The following is an 18489-nucleotide window of genomic DNA, read 5'->3' as shown; positions in this document are numbered from 1 at the left end:
GTCACACACGGTCCGGCTGCTAACCCAGCAGTCTGCGGCCAAATCGGGATTTTCCCAAGACAACAAATAAATCGGCAGCGGCCTGCTGAACAAAGCTCAGTTAAAAACCAGAGAGGAGTTTACTAAAATGTTTTGGCAAATCTCCAGACTACCTTAAAACCTCTGACTAGCTGACCTAATCAACAGGCCTGTGCCTGCACCTACACTTACACATGGTTGAACATTTTCCTGCATTTAGGAAGTGACTCTTCCTGGGAATCTAGGAGTCCCAGGAAAACTGGTTGTTTTTTTTAATCATTAATAAAAAAAATAAATAAAAGAAATAAATAAATAGATTTAAAAAGCAAGGCCTTCATTTGTGTTAATCCATCCTTTACTTCCAAAACAAATAAGAGAGATATAAATGAGAAGAGGAGATACAAACGTCATGCCTTCCTTTAGCTTTTTTGATGATCTCTTATTCTGCTACACTAATATTCTGGCCCATTACAGCTGAAGCCGTACACCTTTCCCAGGAAGAAATACCAGCATTAAACACACGATTAGCAAAGCTAGCCCCTAGAGCCAGAGTGCCTGGATACAGGCCTGTTCAAACCAGAAAACACTGGATGAGAGTGACATGCCACTCTCAGTGGGGGGGGACGTGAAAGATGAGAGCACATTATTGTGGGTGTTATTTTATTAGAGCTGAGAGACTCTGCAATCCCTCTCTGAGCCATGGACCAATGTCTGAACATCACACACACACGCACTCCAATATCATGCAAGCCTACACAAACAAGCCATAACTAGCATACTGGCATATTTGGGCATGTTTTTGTGTGTGTGTGTGTGTGTGTGTGTGTGTGTGTGTGTGTGTGTGTGTGTGTGTGTGTGTGTGTGTGTGTGTGAGAGACAGAGAGAGATAGTGGGGAGAAGGACTAGAGAGGTTCTATGAAACACTACAGAGTGAGGCACAAGCATGAAGATGAGCAGGGGGGGCTGTAGACTCACGTGCACTGTCCCGGGACGCTACATGTTCCATGAAGCTCACTGCAGCCCAGCTTACAGATGGCTGCAACAGACAGAACCTGAAGATCAAAACTGCACCTATACAGTCCAGGCTTATGAGCACAGACTCATTAAAAATGGGGTAAATGAGGGGTGGGGTGGCTTATAATACAAAACATCTCATGTTGCTGTAACACACACACGCACACACCTTTCTTGCAGTCCGGGCCGGTCCAGCCCTCCAAGCACTGCTGGTTGCCAAGGCGATCGCACTCATAGTGGCCAAAGTAGTCGTCACGCGGACGACACTGCTTGTTGCATTTGTTGCCGTAGTAATAGCGGTCGCATCGCACACGCACACTGTAGCGCAAGCTCGCCGTGAGGCCGTTGTGCTGGATGACCTGCAGCTCGTCGCCAGGGTTCATCTCTCCTCGATACACACTCCGCTCAATCAGCAAGCTTTCCTCTGCACGCACACACACACACGGAGAGTTGGTTTGCATGTTTGTTTGCAAGGTCTACGTGTGTGTGTGTGTGTGTGTGTGTGCGCACGCACATACATGTTTGTCAGTTAGTCACCTGTGAAAACAGAGCGATATTAGGAAAAGTCATTGTGATATTCTAGTTTTTTTAATTAAGTTTGCAATATCTGCTAAACAACCATAAACTATTAATGATAAACAATTTGTAAAAGACAAATCATTTCTACATGAAGCCAATTACCTCCTCAGGCAATAAAAAAAATGCATATTTAAAATAAGGGTGTAGGTGTATGGACTACAAAGTGTATTGCGATATTAACAATGCATTATGGATGCAAAATGCAATCATTGCCTTTATGTTAAAAACACACAGGAGAGCCCTTGCTGGGACTGCATTTTTCCCACCATGTGAATGTTGAGAACACTAAAAATCCCACAGAAAACCTACCTGGAATGTCTGAGACCAGTGAGGATGCACACACACACACACACACACACACACACACACACACACACACACACACACACACACACACACACACACACACACACACACACACACACACACACACACACACACACACACACACACACACACACACACACACACACACACACACACACACACAGATTCTGTGTTTTGTGGCCTGGTGAATGGCCTCCTTATGGATGATGTATAAAAGATTGAATATGGTACACATACAACCATAACTGTATACAAAGTGTATGCATTGCATATGTGGGATCCCCATGTGTTAACATGGTTCTGCTGTATCAGGTTTGTTTTAGAGAGCACAGTTCCCAGTGTATATTCCCCTGAGAAGGTGCTGGTCTGTTTGTATGGCCACTATTAAAATACCCCCCTCCTCCCTCTTCACTTGTGAATATTTGTATGGTTGGACCCCAGCCGACTATACACCCATCTACAACAACAAAGCCTTCTAGGAAGCAGGAAAATGCCTCCATGCTTCCTAAGTGTTTATGGCCTCCCTCTGAAAGGCCCCAGGGGCAATTCAAGGCCTTATGCGTGCCTCAGTCCAGAACCAAGAAACACAAATGCACACATGGCAGACTGCAAGAGTTCGATAACGGTGCCGCCTGCCCGTCATCCTGCTCGACTTCCACTAAGTCTCTCTGTCTCCCTGCCTCCATACACCCCCCTCAGGAAGTACAGACTCTGACTACTTGGGAGCTGGAGAGGAAATAACAGGAGGAACTGACCAGCTAAAGAGACAAGGGAAAGCCCCCTCTCACCATTACCACCCCCCACTCCCAACCTCTGTTTCTTCTCTTCTCTCTCTCACCAGCACATTGTGACCTTATAAACAGCCCTGGATTCATTCAGGTGGGCTGAGAGCACTGGAGTTTTGAGTCTTGCTCCTCTTTGAAGCACTCAGAGGAGCAAGCAACCAAAAGCCAGAAGCTCTACAAAGCTGCTTAAACCTTGAATAAGAAGCATCTAAAGCAACCATCATTTTTGGAACATCACGGCATCACAGAATTGTTTCAGCTGGATCAAAAACCTATGAAGTTCCAGTGGAGCCACACACACACACACACACACACACACACACACACACACACACACTTCATCTGCAGTTTCTGGTATTTGCTCAATGTAGTCCATTAAAGGAAGATTCTAAACTCTGTGGAAAACCCGCCAATGTTGCAAGACTGCATGTCCCTTACAAACAAAACAGCAGGGGGAGGAGCTCCGAGGGTGTCTATGAGCACCTCAGCATGTGGTCAGTCTGCAGTCCCTTCATAACTCCTCCCCTCAGATCTGTTCCATGAATCAGGCCCCACCCCTTCAGGCTTTCTCCCTACATGGAAATGGGATTACGGAGATACAACTAAAAGCTTTGACATACTGTCCCAATTTCAGCCTAAAAAGGAGTGAACACAGCGTTTCACATCAAGTGTGTCAACCTCCATTTTTCTTCCCCATGTCCCTCTCTGTGTGTGTCTGTGTCTGTCTTTAAAAAAAAAAAAGAAAAAAAAAAGAAAGAAAGAAGAAGTAGCACTCATCACCTAATTCATTTCCAGCAATTAGTTATAAAAATACAGACCAATCGCTCTCCCTCTCTTCTAGGGGACACAATTACACTGTTACTGGGGAGAGTGGTGGAGGTAGAGTGGACTTGCTCTCTTACAGGAGTGCATTTCAGAAAGTGCAGTGGTTGGGGTGTGGGTCTGTGTGTGTGTGTGTGTGTGTGTGTGTGTGTGTGTTCACACAGTTTGACTAGCCTAAAAATGCATGCACACACAGTCACAGGCATGCAAACATGCCCATGCCGACACACACACACACGTCATGAAACAGTTAAGCAGGCACAGAACTAGATAATAATTTGACATTTAATCAACAGTCCACCTGCCCAAGCGTGTTCAGCTAACAGGACGTGCCTCACCACGTGTCCTTCTTCCACACCACCAGTGAACCAACAACAGCTTATGACCAAAGTGGGTATTTCACTCTTCACCGAACACCCCCCCCCCCCCAATAGTGGAGCATCTTTTCTCTTCCAGCCTGAATGCAGGCAGAAATCGCAAAGTTACAAAGAAAAAAAACTGAAATGGCATTTCAATGACAACCTGTTTCACAATCCCATTTCTATAAAAAGATGTTTTTTAAAAGGTAGGTGTGGAGCCAGTGGTGCAGTCCTAGTTATACACAGAGGTTTCCTGTCACTACAATTGCCCAGGAAGACTGCACAGTCCGAGTGTGGGCATAAATCTGGCCGTGTGCTGACGTACGGACAAGCCAGCAGGTGCAGACGCCCCCATGCCCTGCCCCAGCCCAGAGTGAACCACCTCACTGTTATCAGGAATCAAGGCTCCAAGCCCACTTATTTTTAAGAGCAGATTGCACCCCCCCCCATGTCTGAGAAAGGGAACTGCTATGTGGGACAACTTTTAACTTGCTCACTCACACACCTATACATCATTACCCCATATATTTTGTTCCGTCTCTCCATCATTTTCTCTCTCTAAAAGCGAACTCTGTGCCTTTGACCCTAAAGGTCAGTCACTGGGCAAGGTAGCGGAGCAGAAAGCATCCCATTGAAACTCTTCCTCACGAGTCTCTCCAGAGACTTCCTTACACACCTGGTTACGGCTTCACCACAAATGTTGATGTTTAACACTACAGCAATTTTTTTTCTTGCCGTTTCAATTTCTGTTTTTTTTTTCCTTTGAGATTGTGCAGACCATTTCATTTGTAAACCCTCGTGAGACCAGGCTACCAAAAAAAAAAAAAAAAGCAGCCTCATTCACTGCCAATCAAATCATTGTCTATTCAGTAGCACACACCTGAACTTAACTGACCTTTGTATGAGCAGTTTTCTCTAAAATTCCCTTCAGACACCTAAAAACTCACAAATGCAATCAAAGAACGAACAAATTTTCCCAGCGCTGTCAGAAAATGATTTCTGCATATCTTACTAATTCATCTCTAGTATCTTTAGGTTAAAAAAAAAAAAAAAAAGCTCACAAACACAAACACACACACACACACACACACACACACACAAACACACACACAAACCCCTTGTGATATACAGAGGTGGGTAGTAAAGTGCTACACTTACTCCATTACATTTACTCAAGTACCTCTTTTGAACAAATTGTACTTTTAAGGGTTGTTTTAAAAATGTACTCTTACTTGAGTACATTTGCCAAACTTGACTTCTGTCACATTTTAAAATATTTTTTTACATTTTGTAGGTTTCACTACAACCTGTAAAGTGTGGGAGAGTCAGCAAAATTCCTAAAGATCATCACTGAGTGACCCCGCTTTGCTTCAGTAAGTTAGAGACAACTGGACAGCAGACCGACACAATGAACAGTGAATAGGCACATTTTCCAGCATGGGACTCAAATTACATTTATGAAAAGTAGATTGCAATATATTCTTTTCTTTAAGGATCACATATCTGTGTGTGAAATTGGTGCTCTTTCCTAATGTGCTTTATTAATATGAACGTAAAGTGTAGTCTGGTCCAAATTATATTCTGAGAAAAAAATGGCTAGCTACCTACGTAGCTATAAACTACAAGCATCAGAAAAAGCAACTCATGCCCCATTTTGAGGCATACTTTCAAGATTATAAAAGGTTTTAATGTTATAAAAATTAAAGTTTGTTATTGATTTTATATATATTTATAGCTAGGCAACACAGGATATTGAACAGCTAGCTAGCCGGTCTGGCTAATTGGCCACCTAATAATTGCACAGTAAATAACAAAAGACAAAAGATATCTAGTAAGATACCTTTGGCAAGAGCTCAGCATATTCCCACAGAGTGTACTAATCACAAAGTGATCAAGTCCAATGCGATGCTTGTGGCTTAAGTTATACAAGTATCCAAAATGTTTTCAGGTTTTTTTTACCCATTATATTTGAGTACATCTACATGTACAGCATTTAGCAGATGTGTTAGTTTACACTCACATATTATGTATAGTAGGCCTATGGAAAACCAGTACTAAGGAAAGCGGAGGCCCTCTGTGTTGGCAGACTAATGCTGGACACTGAAGAGGGATGTTTCTGAGGGCAAATATTCGTGAAATTCATACACCTGTACAAGACTGTACATATTTCTATGTATAACAACCTTATTTATGAATAAGTAATAAGAACTTACTGTAAATTTCACTTAAACCGCATATATTTTGTCCGGTATTATTAAATGAGTTCCAATGAAGTAACTCACTACTTGAGTAGTCTTAACAGATACTTTCTTTTACTTAAGTAATAATTTAAATGATTACTTTTCCTTCTTGAGTAATTAGTATTTTAAAAGTAACAGTACCTTTACTTGAGTACAGTTTTTGGCTACTCTACCCACCATTGGTGATATCTAAAAGAGAGGATCAAGCTGAATAGATACACAATACACACACACACACACACACACACACACACACACACACACACACACAATACACACACACACACACACACCACCACACACAAAAGCACTTTAACTGCAAGTGCTTATGTGGTAGATACAGTTGACACTAGCTAATTGACATTATACCATTCAACAATGAACCTAGTCCCTAAGCCAAATGTTATGTTTGAGCCAGACAACAAGGGACTGCCTGTGAATTTGGATGAGGCAGTATTCTGTGTTGTAAAAAAAAAAATAAAAAAAAAATAAAAAAATAATAAAAAAAAAAGATCCATCTTGAAAGGAAATATGTCTAAGATTACACCTTAGACTCAACCGTACTGATTGAACCAGTGCGGCTGGCAATACAGTAACTCCGTTTAGAGCCTCCCTTAAACTGGACAAAGTGAACATATGGTTTTATAGCCAAGGAACATGAAAACCGAAAAATAAACCAGAAGGATATGGCGAGTCACTTTAGCGGACCAGTAAGCAGTTTAATGAGTACTTATTGTACTGACTTATAAACTAGCCTACTTACCAAAAGTGACTCCGTTTATATGTACGGCAAAAATCAGGCTGCAGCTTAAATTATTATTATTATTATTATTATTGCTGTAATATTGCCTAAAGCATCATTTGCTGATCAAAGAATAAAGACTACTATTTTATCACATTGCACTGTTGACCTTTTGTTTAGTTCACTCACACTTACCCACTCTCTTACTGAATCACCCACTCTCTTACTGAATCACCCACTCACATTTCAAACCACTCCTAATTCTCTGTTGCCTTCCTATAAAGTGTATTATAATTGTGTTATAACCGTTTAAACGTTACCAATACACAATTTTAGCTTTTGCACTGTGAATATTAAACATGACATTCCCTTAAGCCCTCTGCTTTATACTGTGACAAAACTAATCTAATGTGTAACGGGCGCGCGCGCACACACACACGCACCCCCTTCAATCTTGACCTAAATCCCATCTGATGTTCTTTTGTTTGGCTTTAACAAAGGCACACAAGGTACAAGCATACTTGATCTGTACGCGCGCGTTTGTATGCTGCTTGCACCAAGCTGGCCGACACAATTTGTTTGGGCTGGATTCCTCAGTCAACTTGGTTTCCCGAACAGGCCTAGACCGCCGAGACAAACAGGACACAGCTGCGCACGGGACGTCAGTCCTCCCATGTCTGAGAGCGCGGCACTGGCAATGGAGCCTACAAGACAACCCATCCGGCAGGCCTCAGACACAGAGACCGCTGAGTGATGGGGCAAACAAGACAACCAGGCAAGCTTCACTGGAGCATACCAGCATTTACTGCGCAAGTGTCAACAGCATGACGTCTGAAACACCCAGAAAAAAGGCTTACATATAAGGTCCTATTCGCTTGATAGCCAATCTGTTGGGTAGTGCACCGTAATACTGGTCTACTTTGTACTTCGCAACTGTTAGTTATAGCCAAAGTTAACAATAAATGTCAAAAGTCCCTTGGATGTCAGACCCATTTCAGCAGTAAGTAATCAATCACTTATATAAAAGGACCTGATGTTACCCTTAAAAAAATAAGAGCTATGAGGATGGTGTTGGTGTGGGACAGGTGGATTGAAAGTGGTGGTGTGGTGTCGGGGATAGGTGGGGTAAGGACAGAAATACTTTTCCTTGCAGCTCCCTAGTGTAGGCCTACATAAACTTTAAAATGGGAAAACAAACCATACAACATTCTTTTCATTGTTATTGGTTCTTCTCTATGAACTACCATCAGTCCCATCACTACTCCTCACAGTAAACAGAACCGTTGTCTTCAGTGCTAACCGCTGTGTGCCAAGTTAGCTGGCTAGCTTGATACCAATGATAGCTACTGCACAGATACCCCTTGCATATGAACAGTTCTTTGAAAAGATCAGTGAAATTGTTGGCTAGTTTGCGAATAGCAAAATGTTCCTGGTGTTTCACACTGCTTCATAGCTAATGTTAGCTTGCCTGGTAGCTAGCTAGTCACATTTCCATCAGGCTAAGTGTAGAAAACATGCTCCCTTGTATCTACTTTGATAAGCTAAACAAATATTATGCTTTTGTAACATATTGGCCTATTTGCCAGAACTGGTATGTCATCCAGGTACCTTTTGTGCACTGGAAAGAATTTATCATTTTGGTCACATTCTGCATACGACATACTGATTTGGGGTCCAATCAGTGCACAAGTAACATGTAGTAGGCCATTTCGAATACAGCCTTAATGCAACAGTGGCAGAAAACTTTTCCCAAGTGGGTGGAACCTTCATATGTACACACGGCCTTGTAGTATGGTTTGTGATCGTCACATACTGGATACCATACTGCATACTACAATGGGGACCAGTATCCAGTAAGCAGTATACCCTGAACGCAGTGTGCAGTATGCCAATGAAAACGTCTCTTCTGTCTGTTCTAGGCCAGCCTGTTAGGCAGTTGACAAGACCATGAAGAATTAGTCCTCATTCACTTGGAGCGAATTCCTGTCATTTAATGACTGTCATCATTTGCCAAAGAAGTACAAAAAGTAAAGTGATTTTTATTTATATATAAAGTACTTGCATATATAAAGTACTTACATATTGGTATTTAACAAATAGACATTAAACAATTACATATGACATCATGCAGGCCTGCCCAGAAATAAGCTTTGGATCTCCTGTCTCAGTTATTAGGGGTGTAACTCTCTGACCACATGATTTAAGATGGTCATCTACAATTTTTAGGACACGATTCTGTTCAGTCATAAAATTCCACCACGTTTCTCTTTGACCTTAGCACAAATTGGAAATGTCTAAAATTCTGACGTTGCTATAGATGCTCATTTTCCTAGGTAGCTAGCTACGCCTGCGCTGACTTGCCATCGTGATCAGGTTACAGACAATATTTGCATAGTTCCTTCATTAGTAAGAATAGGAAGAGGACCTATATTCATCATGACTATATTACTGAAAATAATATCGTAGCCCACCATGTGAAAAATAACATTTGGGAAGTGCAGAGAGACTGACATTGCTGCAATTTTATTGTTGTTTATTAATCAGAATAATTTTAGAAGAAACCTCCTCATCCACATCCCCCGCCCCCCAAAAAAAAAACTTTTTAAATTTTTTTTTAAAAAAACAAAAACAAACAAACCCATGAGCCCTTAAAAAGCCAGGAAAACACTGCTCATGCAATAATGCTAATAATGCTAACTTGCTATTTAAAGCTGTAGAAAACATAGGGATTTTTATACATAGAGAGTTTATTTTATTTTATTCAATAAAATTATGTGACCTTGGATAACAGTTATCACAAAAAAAAACTGCCGTTATCCAGGACCACAACACTGGTACAAACGCATGCAGTTTCCTACTAGTATCAAGACACTTCAGAACGTGGTGTCTGGTGTCCGTTTAATAAATGTGCTACTTACCCTCATTTCTGGTTGTGCTGTTGTCCCAGTGCCATACCTCGACAATTAGGGTGTGCGCCCGCTTGACAAGGAAATACAAAATATAAAAATGAAAAAAAAGATCAGAAACAGTACATTAAATAAATAAAAATCCACAGGCAAATGAGACACACAACCTTCTAAATCATGCACACACACATTTAACAAAATTAGCTTCTAAATTATATTGTCCTATAAATAACGCAGAATTGAGGTGCTCTTTGACCAGCATAGTGAAGTGACCACACACACTGACCATTCATGTGTATTTTATGCACGCTCGAGTGTGACAGGAGGTGTGTGGGAGTGGATGGGTGTGTGTGCAGCAAGTTAGCGAGTGTGTCTATTGATGCATTAGAGTCAGAGAGCGTGAGAGCGAACGTGAATACGAGCGTGTGAATGTGTCTTCATGGGCAAGAAGATACACATGTCGAGATGAGTGTGTGTGTGTGTGTGTGTGTGTGTGTCAGTGTGTCATAATGCGAATATGTGAGTAACCTGGTTCCCACGATATAGTGATTGATTAGCTTGGTAATAAACCAGACAACAGTGAGAAAAGACAAGGGTGTGTGTGTGTGTGTGTGTGTGGCAGAGAGAGAGAGAGAGAGAGAGAGAGAGAGTGTGAATGTGTGTGTGTGCCAGAGAGAGATTAAGACTAAGCATTTAAGTACAGTTTGAGGTCAATATTGTAATCATAATCTTCAGATCTCCAATTGCTCAATAGAAGGTCATCCAGAATGGACCTAGCAAAACACGCAAAGTGAATCTTTTGTTGTTACATACCTGTGATTCCTGTATTTATGAATTATTTATTGTTTGATACAAGTCTTAGACTCAAATTTAAATGCATCAAACATCACACTGATGGTCATAATTTTCAGGTCCTGTTTCATCAACATAAAACGATCCACTGTACACACCTTTACCAACATTCATTTGTGCATTTAGCTACTTACATTACTCAGATCCGACACCTAATCTTTGCAGTACCCGACATGTGATCTTACTTGAACTTTTGCATTTTAAAGTCAGGATAAACTAAACATCCCCAAACACGCAAGCACAATTGTGTCACACACTCGCAAGCTGGTATAGCACACAGCGTGGGCGCTCAAACGGGTCTTCAGGTGATAGCTAAGACACGCTGGGTGACGTTCTGTCATCAGCTCAGCACTGCTACCCAACAGGTCGTATCCTTTTCCAAGACACTAGACACCAGCACTATGTCTTCTGGGAGGGGGTTAGTTTTCATTAGGCAGAGGGAAACGGGATACCCAGCACACACAGACGTGCAAACGTACGCTCACGAATGCAAGTGCGTGTGCACACACGTGTGTGGACATGTGTGCGAGCACGCTCGCTCTCACCCTGCCAGTCAATGAATACGTTAGAACTTCGCGCTGCCTTTTGGCGCATGACAAAAGACTGTCCAAATTTCACACACCAAGTGACAAACATGTACGTGGGGGAGGGGTCTCGGTTGTTCACCTCATTTGTTTACTATTCCATGAATGTCAATTGTCCAATTAACACGTGCAGACAAACACACATATACAATCATTTTGTCTACTCACTCAAAGTTCCTAAACAATAACTCTCAACCTTTTCAGATCCAGACATGAACCACCATGATCCCATAAAACTGGAAAACCAATCCAACATCATCCCAACAAACTAGAAATCCCACCCCAAATTCATACCAACAAACCAGAAAACCCAGGTCAAAACCAGGGCACTAAATCAAATACTGACCCCCAACTGACTCTATAAGTTACTGATTTGACCCGGACCTACAGAACTACAACCACATGAAAAAACAAGCAGTGTGCCTTCAACCAATAAGATTAGGACAGTCATTTAACAGGGCTCCTTAGTTGTGCAACAGAAAACTGTTTGCCCCATCATCAGGAGTTTGTGAGTTTGATTCCTGGTTATGCCACAGACATATGTGGCTGGGAGCCTGAGAGCAACATTGGTTCTGCTCTCCCCTGTCCATCACAGAAACACTAGCCAATCATGGATGCCTGTGACCTCAAGCATCAGAAGGGGGTGGATACCTCTAATCCTCCAAGTGTGTAACGCTGCCCTCTTATGTTTGAGCAGCTGGTTATTGGCTGCATGCTCCTTGGAGACAGCATGTGATGGCAGCTACTGTGTAACAGGGGGAGAATTACCCGACAGGTGGGAAAGGGTTAAACTTGGGGACAATGACATAAAATGGGGAAGAATCCAAAACCAAGGGTAAAGAGACCTTAGAAACAGAGACTGTGCCAGCACAGCTACACACAGCATCTGTAGCAATCTGGTGTAGCCCATTTAATAAAACCTCTCATACTGTCATGAAATATTATCAAAATCTTGAAGACCCACACACAAGTTGGCTACTGTATACATGAATGACATTCCCTTTAACTGAAAACTACATTTTCAGTGTGGAAAAAGACAAAATAAATGCTAACGTCATTTGACCTGCTAAATTTCACCTTTTTTTTTTTCAAACTTTTACCAACAATTCCGCAGGTTATTAGGGGCGCGGTCCCTGTCCATTGCCAGGCTTTCCTTGCTAAGTTTGAATTATATTTCAGTTGAGACTAAAGATGCTTCCACACATCGGAGAAACGGCCCAGTTCCAAACCTGCAGACCTCCCAAATTGAGGGAGCACTTTGAATCCTTTAAAAGCAGCTCATCACCAGTTTGGTTTTCCAGCTGCTGTTATTACGAGGGTCACTTGTGTGCATGCAGACGGAGTGCCAAGCTTGGCTTACGAGGCCAGACGGGGGGGGGGGGGCACTCTCCAGAGCGCCGCAAGAGGAGAAAAAGCAGGACAGGTTAGGAAGAAAAAAAGGAGCAATGAGACAGAGAGGAGTCAGGGCTGTTCTTTACAGTGTTAAGTCACGTTTACTAAATTCTGCAGCCAGCGGTCTCCACCTTCAGCACCCATTTCCATCAAGTCCCCTACTTTAAGAGCGCCGCCCATTAGGAAAAATAGTCTCAGGTAATATGGGTATCAGACATGTGAACGAGCTCATGCTTTGGTGGAAAAAACAACCACAAAAAGCCCCCCCAATTCTCAACAAAAGACTGGCATGTTGACCGGTATTCATCCCCTGCACGCAGCTGCAATTCCTAAGCCACAAAGATGCCTGCTGTATCCCAGAAAGCCACTGAAGAAGTGATTTACCCATGATGCTTTCTCTAGAAGGCTTATTAGAAAGGTGCTGCACGTGTTATTATGCTGTAATTTGATGGCAATTCCTGCAGGGGGCTCACTAATGGGTAATTTTCCCTTAGCATGTTACTGAGAGAGCACCCCTGTCATCCAAAGAAGAAATACTGCGTTAAAACTGATGATTTGGATCTCCAAGTGCCACCACCAAAGGACAATTCAGGAATAAGGTTGTACTTGTTAGAATAATGTTAGAATTGCTGCAATATTTGCCATTTATCATCACACACCAGATAAGCTAAATGGGTAGTGGGTTCCTTAACGGCAGGAGATTTAGATCAATAAATAGATAGTAATTGTAGCATTTATTCCTTAAAGTACCAGAATAAGCCAAATCCACAGACCCTGACAAACTATACCAATTACAGTGCTTCCATAGATACTTTGTAATCGGGCTGACGATATAATGCATTGCGATTACATTCCTTGAAATACAGACAGAGACAGATACTGCTCACCAGAATTATTTCTTTTTGTTAAAGAATACTAATGGAGGATACAACATCATCTCCAACCTCAAAAGCCACATGCCACTGCTTACATTCCAAAATCCCAAATCAGTATAGGTCACTTAAAGGAACTACATAAATCATACAAGAACCTTAAACAACCCGTAAATGTTATAGCCTAAACTCCTCGAAGCTTTATGATGTGTACTGTAGTTTTATTTATTGCATTTTTTAAAACAAAAAACAGACCTTCCTTAAAAAGATGTGGCCTAGTCTACACATCATGCACCTCAAAATTCTAAACTTGTCAGGTTGTAAGCGAACTTCCTGTGGTCGTCGTTAGAAGACCAGAGATCAGAATAGCATGGTTGGCTCCTTCACTCTAAAAATATCTGCACTGAATGTAGACCTGCGACACCAGAAATTGGCGGCTCTATCTGGAACATCAAAATCTGGGCTAATCTCAGAGTTCTTACGCTGTCCAGAAGAATTGGCCAGTATAGCCCCCTGAACACTACACCAGACATATAGCTGTAGTTTCATATATGAATCTAACAACAGGAATTTAAATGGTAAAAATTCAGGACCTGAAAGGGTCTATACCATGAAGATGCCCGCTTTCCCTTAAAAAAATTCATACAAGTTGCATCAACAACCTTCCATTGCCTGCTATAGCCTCAAAAAATGTTCCAACAGAACGCTGCAGGACCAAATACAACAGTCAACTGTAAAAATAAAAGCAATGGTCCCATGCATAAAGAAAATACAGTGCTGGAGGGCAAAAATATATTAATTACTCAAAAAAGAAGTAGCTTCACACCGTCAGCTCTTCAAATTCTAAACAGCATGTAGTGGGATTCTAGAGGGTTTTTAAAAAGAGAAGTCGACTGCAGATTTTTGATAGGCCAAGAAGGTGAAAATCTACTTTGTGCCTTGCACTCTAAACCATCCCAAAAACTCAATGATATTTAGGTCAAGTGACCGGAGGCCATGAAAGGTGGTGAACCTCTTCCTTGTGTTTAGCAGCGTTTATGGTGGCAATCTTGTCTGCGATTAGGGGAACAGTATTTGTACCATAGGTGCATCTGGGCCTGCAAAATGGGCTCATATTCCTTGGCCATTAGAAGACCCTAATGGAAATAATCAGATATAATGACTCTCAGGAGATGGCTATGGATCACAGTTGGCCAACTCTGGTCCTGGAGAGTTACAGTAATGTAGAGTACAGTCCTAACCCTAATGCAACACGTGACCAGTTAATCGTCTATCGGGAGCATGAACTGTAGAGATAGGATGTGTTGGAGCTAAACTCTGAGAAGCAGACAATCACCAGGACTGTGAATGAGCACCCATGCTATGGATCAACTACATTTAAAAGATTAGCAAGAGCTGCAGTAGCAAAGACATCCTTTAGTTTTAACTCAAAACGTCTGCACTTAGAAGAAAGGTGAAAGGCGGCTTGTTGGCTCATATTACTTTTTCCATTGCTCAGTGTTCCAGACTTTGTGCTCCTTACAGCAGGTTAGCCATTTGCCAATTTTAGAGAATTCCAAACAGCAGTTGTGCCATAAATTACAGCTCTGTAAAACTATGAAATATAGCCTCCTTGTAGTTCATGTGGCATTATGGTCTTTTGCAATCTCAAACCTATTAATACCTGATACATAGTATTGAATCGATTTAGTTTACATTACATTTGCAGCATTTAGCCGATGCTTTTATCCAAAGTGACTTACAATTATGTCTGAACACAACTTGACCAACTTAGGGTTGCTAAGGCCTTGCTCAGGGTCCCAACACTGGCAACTTGCCAGTGGTGGGGCTTGAACTGGCAACCTTACCATTTCGAGTTGAGTACCTTGCCCACTGAGCTACTACTGCCCAGTTTAATGAGTCACCACATGTAATTGTGATTTAGTTTCTTTAAAAGTGTTTGCTTTATTTTGTCCACCCATTTGGATCCTCCCTAATACCAAATTAGCCATGAGTGACCATCAGAATTGGTTTATACAACACGCTTGATTGATGCTTACTGAACTGTAGTAGAATTCTCAGCATCTGGTATGTCATCAGAAGGCAGCTGTCCAGCACTGAATCAACAATGTCATTAGAGAAGGGGTGAGAGAAGAGAGAGAGAGAGAGATAGGAGACAGAAAGACAAACAAAGCAAGCAAGCAAGCAAGCATTCAGAATGGCTTTCATGCTATCCCGTGTACTGGTTATTGCTAAATGATTAGTATGGCTAAAAATCGGACGTGCAGTTTTCCCTTCATATCACAAATGCAGTCACTGCGGTCTAAGTATTGGTCTTCAGTTTTCACTGGTCCCATGAAGCTAACAGGGCTAACAAATAAGATGTGCAAGCTCACTGCTCATCACCATTCAAAGCGCACGCTGAAAATCACCATACACTTGCCTCACTGAGTTGGAAAAGTCATCTCAAATCAGAGTAAAAAAAAAAACAAAACAGTATAGGTGGCCATCTCGAAGGTGAAATTTTCACCGTCTATATGTCCATTTCGATACAAAACAGTGTGATACACCAGTGTAAGAAACGCCAAGAGCAAGTCTGTCTGAAATTACTTCACAACTTAATTTAGGTGGAAACAAAATCTGTTATGAATTTGACATTCAGTTTGCAAACAGTAATGGGTGCACATTATATTCGATTACTTGGCAGTTACAACAGTTAGGTCTTGGCTGATTGATGTAAGTGGGTAATTGTGTAAATCTTTTTTTTGATAAATACTTCCATTAATATTGTCTCCCTTATTCTGTGTATGTCAGAAAAGACAAGGTATGGAGGGGCCAATCTGGAAACTGATCTGAATACAGATCTGAGGGGGCCATTCACATACCTACAGACTTTTGGCTCAGAGCTACTTAAGTTACCATATACCTCTCATCTACACCATGTTCACAAAAAACGACTCATCATTTCAAGATGCCCTGTGAAATGCACCAACAAGCTCCAAAGACAACACCACTGTATCAATGCAAAATGTTTGCAATTGATTGTTTCATCAAAAGAGCATCCCTAATCTTATAATCTGTCCTGGTTATTTAACAATGCACCCAAGTGAAATGTGATCATATAGGCAACTCCCTCTGCACCCCTCTCTCTCTCTCCCTCCTCTTCTCCTTTTCCCGTATCTTATATCATTCTCTGAGCATGTCAGGTCTAGCCCTATTCTGTGACTTATGTAAACTATGACTGTACCGCTTACACAGCAAATTGCACCTTAACCCTCAGAAGTGATCCATCACAGATGCATTTCCACTTTCACGTTGTCAAAAGCTGTTCATGTGTGATTAGTGCATTCAAGGTACTTGGAATAGGTTTTGAGGGACTTTTTCCAGAACACAACAGATCCTCGTAAATATCTGAACCTGACCTGGTGTTGATGTTAAATTAAAATGATAACAACGGATTTACCAAGTTATTTGAAAAGCGCAGCGAGAACGAGACACTAAGCGTGAGCAAAGGTGGTCCAGTGAGAATAGCTTTACCCGTAATTGTGTGGTCCGCTTATATCAGGATTTAACTGGTAGCGTACCTCAGTGCCAATCGCATCGAGTGAAACACTTCGTACTAAATATACAGCGACATCACTTAAGGATGTAACGTTACACCCGCTGCGCGAGGGCCGCGCGCCCACCGCCAACCTCCGCGCGAAGCAAGTGTCTGGAATGCACGGGCGCTGGTGCTTGCCCACGCGCACGAAACTCTAGAGCCTCCACTGGTCACTACGTGCAAGACAACCTTGATTAATCTCCGCCTAATAGAGCGTCACGGCCACAAAGCCCCTGACTCTTCAGTAAGTCTAGATCAGAGAATTCCACGTAATTCCCCAACTCTTAAAATGCAGTCATTCATGTGCACGCAGTAAACTACAGTCTACCGCTACGAGCCTTTGACACCAAATATGCAACAGAACTCTACAACGGTCGCTAATAATGAATCGTGTTATGACAGAAACGCCCGGGTTTTGCATGCAGTTCCAAAAACCGTACAAGCAGCACAGGACACTTACCGGCCATGCAAACTGAAACGGAATAACAATGGTTCCAACATCAGAGGCCTTGTTCGGGTTATTACTGAGTCCCTTGACCTGAAACGAATTCCCACCGAGAACAGTAGAGGAACCTGTTCCGAAGGTGCAGTAACCAGAGGTAGTGACCTCCACCTGATATTCCTTTAGGCACACTTTAAAGTAGGTGTTGCACTCATCCTCACTGCACCTACGGTCCTGCACGTTCCTCGGCCCGTCGCAACACTCTCCACTCGCCAGTTCCCCGTTTTTGTTCTCAACGCTTAATAACTGCAGTTCGAAATAACCGGACGACCGGCACACCTGAAAATGACATTGAGAAAGACAATAACGTTACGGCAGTAAACAACTGTAAACATGCCTGACTCAGTTTCCTTCTAATGTTAACACTCCACAGTTGCACCGGTAACCAAAGATGTTGTAATGAATATTTAAATCACAACAAATAGAAATAGCTATTTACATTTTTTAAATTAATGTGCTAACTACACATGAGACTTAAACTATGCAATCGGCTTGTCATTTGTGCAAACAACTTTAAAGATCACATGATTTCACTGAGAAGACCTACAGTCCATAGGATTGGAATTTACCAAATTATTTTTCAAAGATAAGTTTCCCGCGAACTGAAGACATTTATGAAGCAAGACATTTATTTGAATTAATCGACGATCAAATGAATTTTGCAAGAACAAAACTAAAACGAAATTGACTCACCTCAGTCCAAAATGTCAAAATTAGGCAAACTATTGGGAAGCAACTGCCCATATAACTCCACATGACTCCTGTGAGGTTAGGGTAACGTAACGAAAAAGCAAATATATTTATCCATCATAAAACCGCTGCTTAACGGTTGCGTTATCCTCAAATGCAGACATCCACTGCACCTTTGCGCGATCTCTCACTTCGTTACCTTTCTGGGTGAGGCGAAAACGTGCA

The 18489-nt window shown here is 41.9% G+C and overlaps 1 protein-coding gene across 6 annotated transcripts in view; it reads right to left on the bottom strand.

Annotated features, from left to right (window-relative positions):
- Positions 1-18489, bottom strand: part of jag2a (jagged canonical Notch ligand 2a) — a 32287-nt gene that overhangs the window by 13735 nt on the left and 63 nt on the right. For 4 of the 6 annotated variants that reach the window (XM_027008234.2, XM_081724683.1, XM_081724680.1 and 1 more), the window contains exons 1-6: positions 18464-18489; positions 18268-18335; positions 17533-17853; positions 9805-9865; positions 1202-1456; positions 994-1054 (exon numbers count right to left, since the gene is read on the bottom strand). The exon at positions 18464-18489 is cut by the window's right edge and continues 63 nt beyond it. In XM_027008234.2, the coding sequence (XP_026864035.2) occupies positions 994-1054; positions 1202-1456; positions 9805-9865; positions 17533-17853; positions 18268-18335; positions 18464-18489 (792 nt within the window). Of the gene's footprint in view, positions 1-993; positions 1055-1201; positions 1457-9804; positions 9866-17532; positions 17854-18267; positions 18336-18437 lie in introns of all 6 variants that reach the window. The other 2 variants (XM_081724679.1, XM_081724682.1) reach the window with 2 other exon arrangements.

The sequence above is a fragment of the Electrophorus electricus genome, chromosome 12, assembly GCF_041902795.1.
Source record: "Electrophorus electricus isolate QZ-2024a chromosome 12, ASM4190279v1, whole genome shotgun sequence".
NCBI lineage: Eukaryota > Metazoa > Chordata > Actinopteri > Gymnotiformes > Gymnotidae > Electrophorus > Electrophorus electricus.
This window is presented reverse-complemented; position numbering and strand designations above follow the sequence as displayed.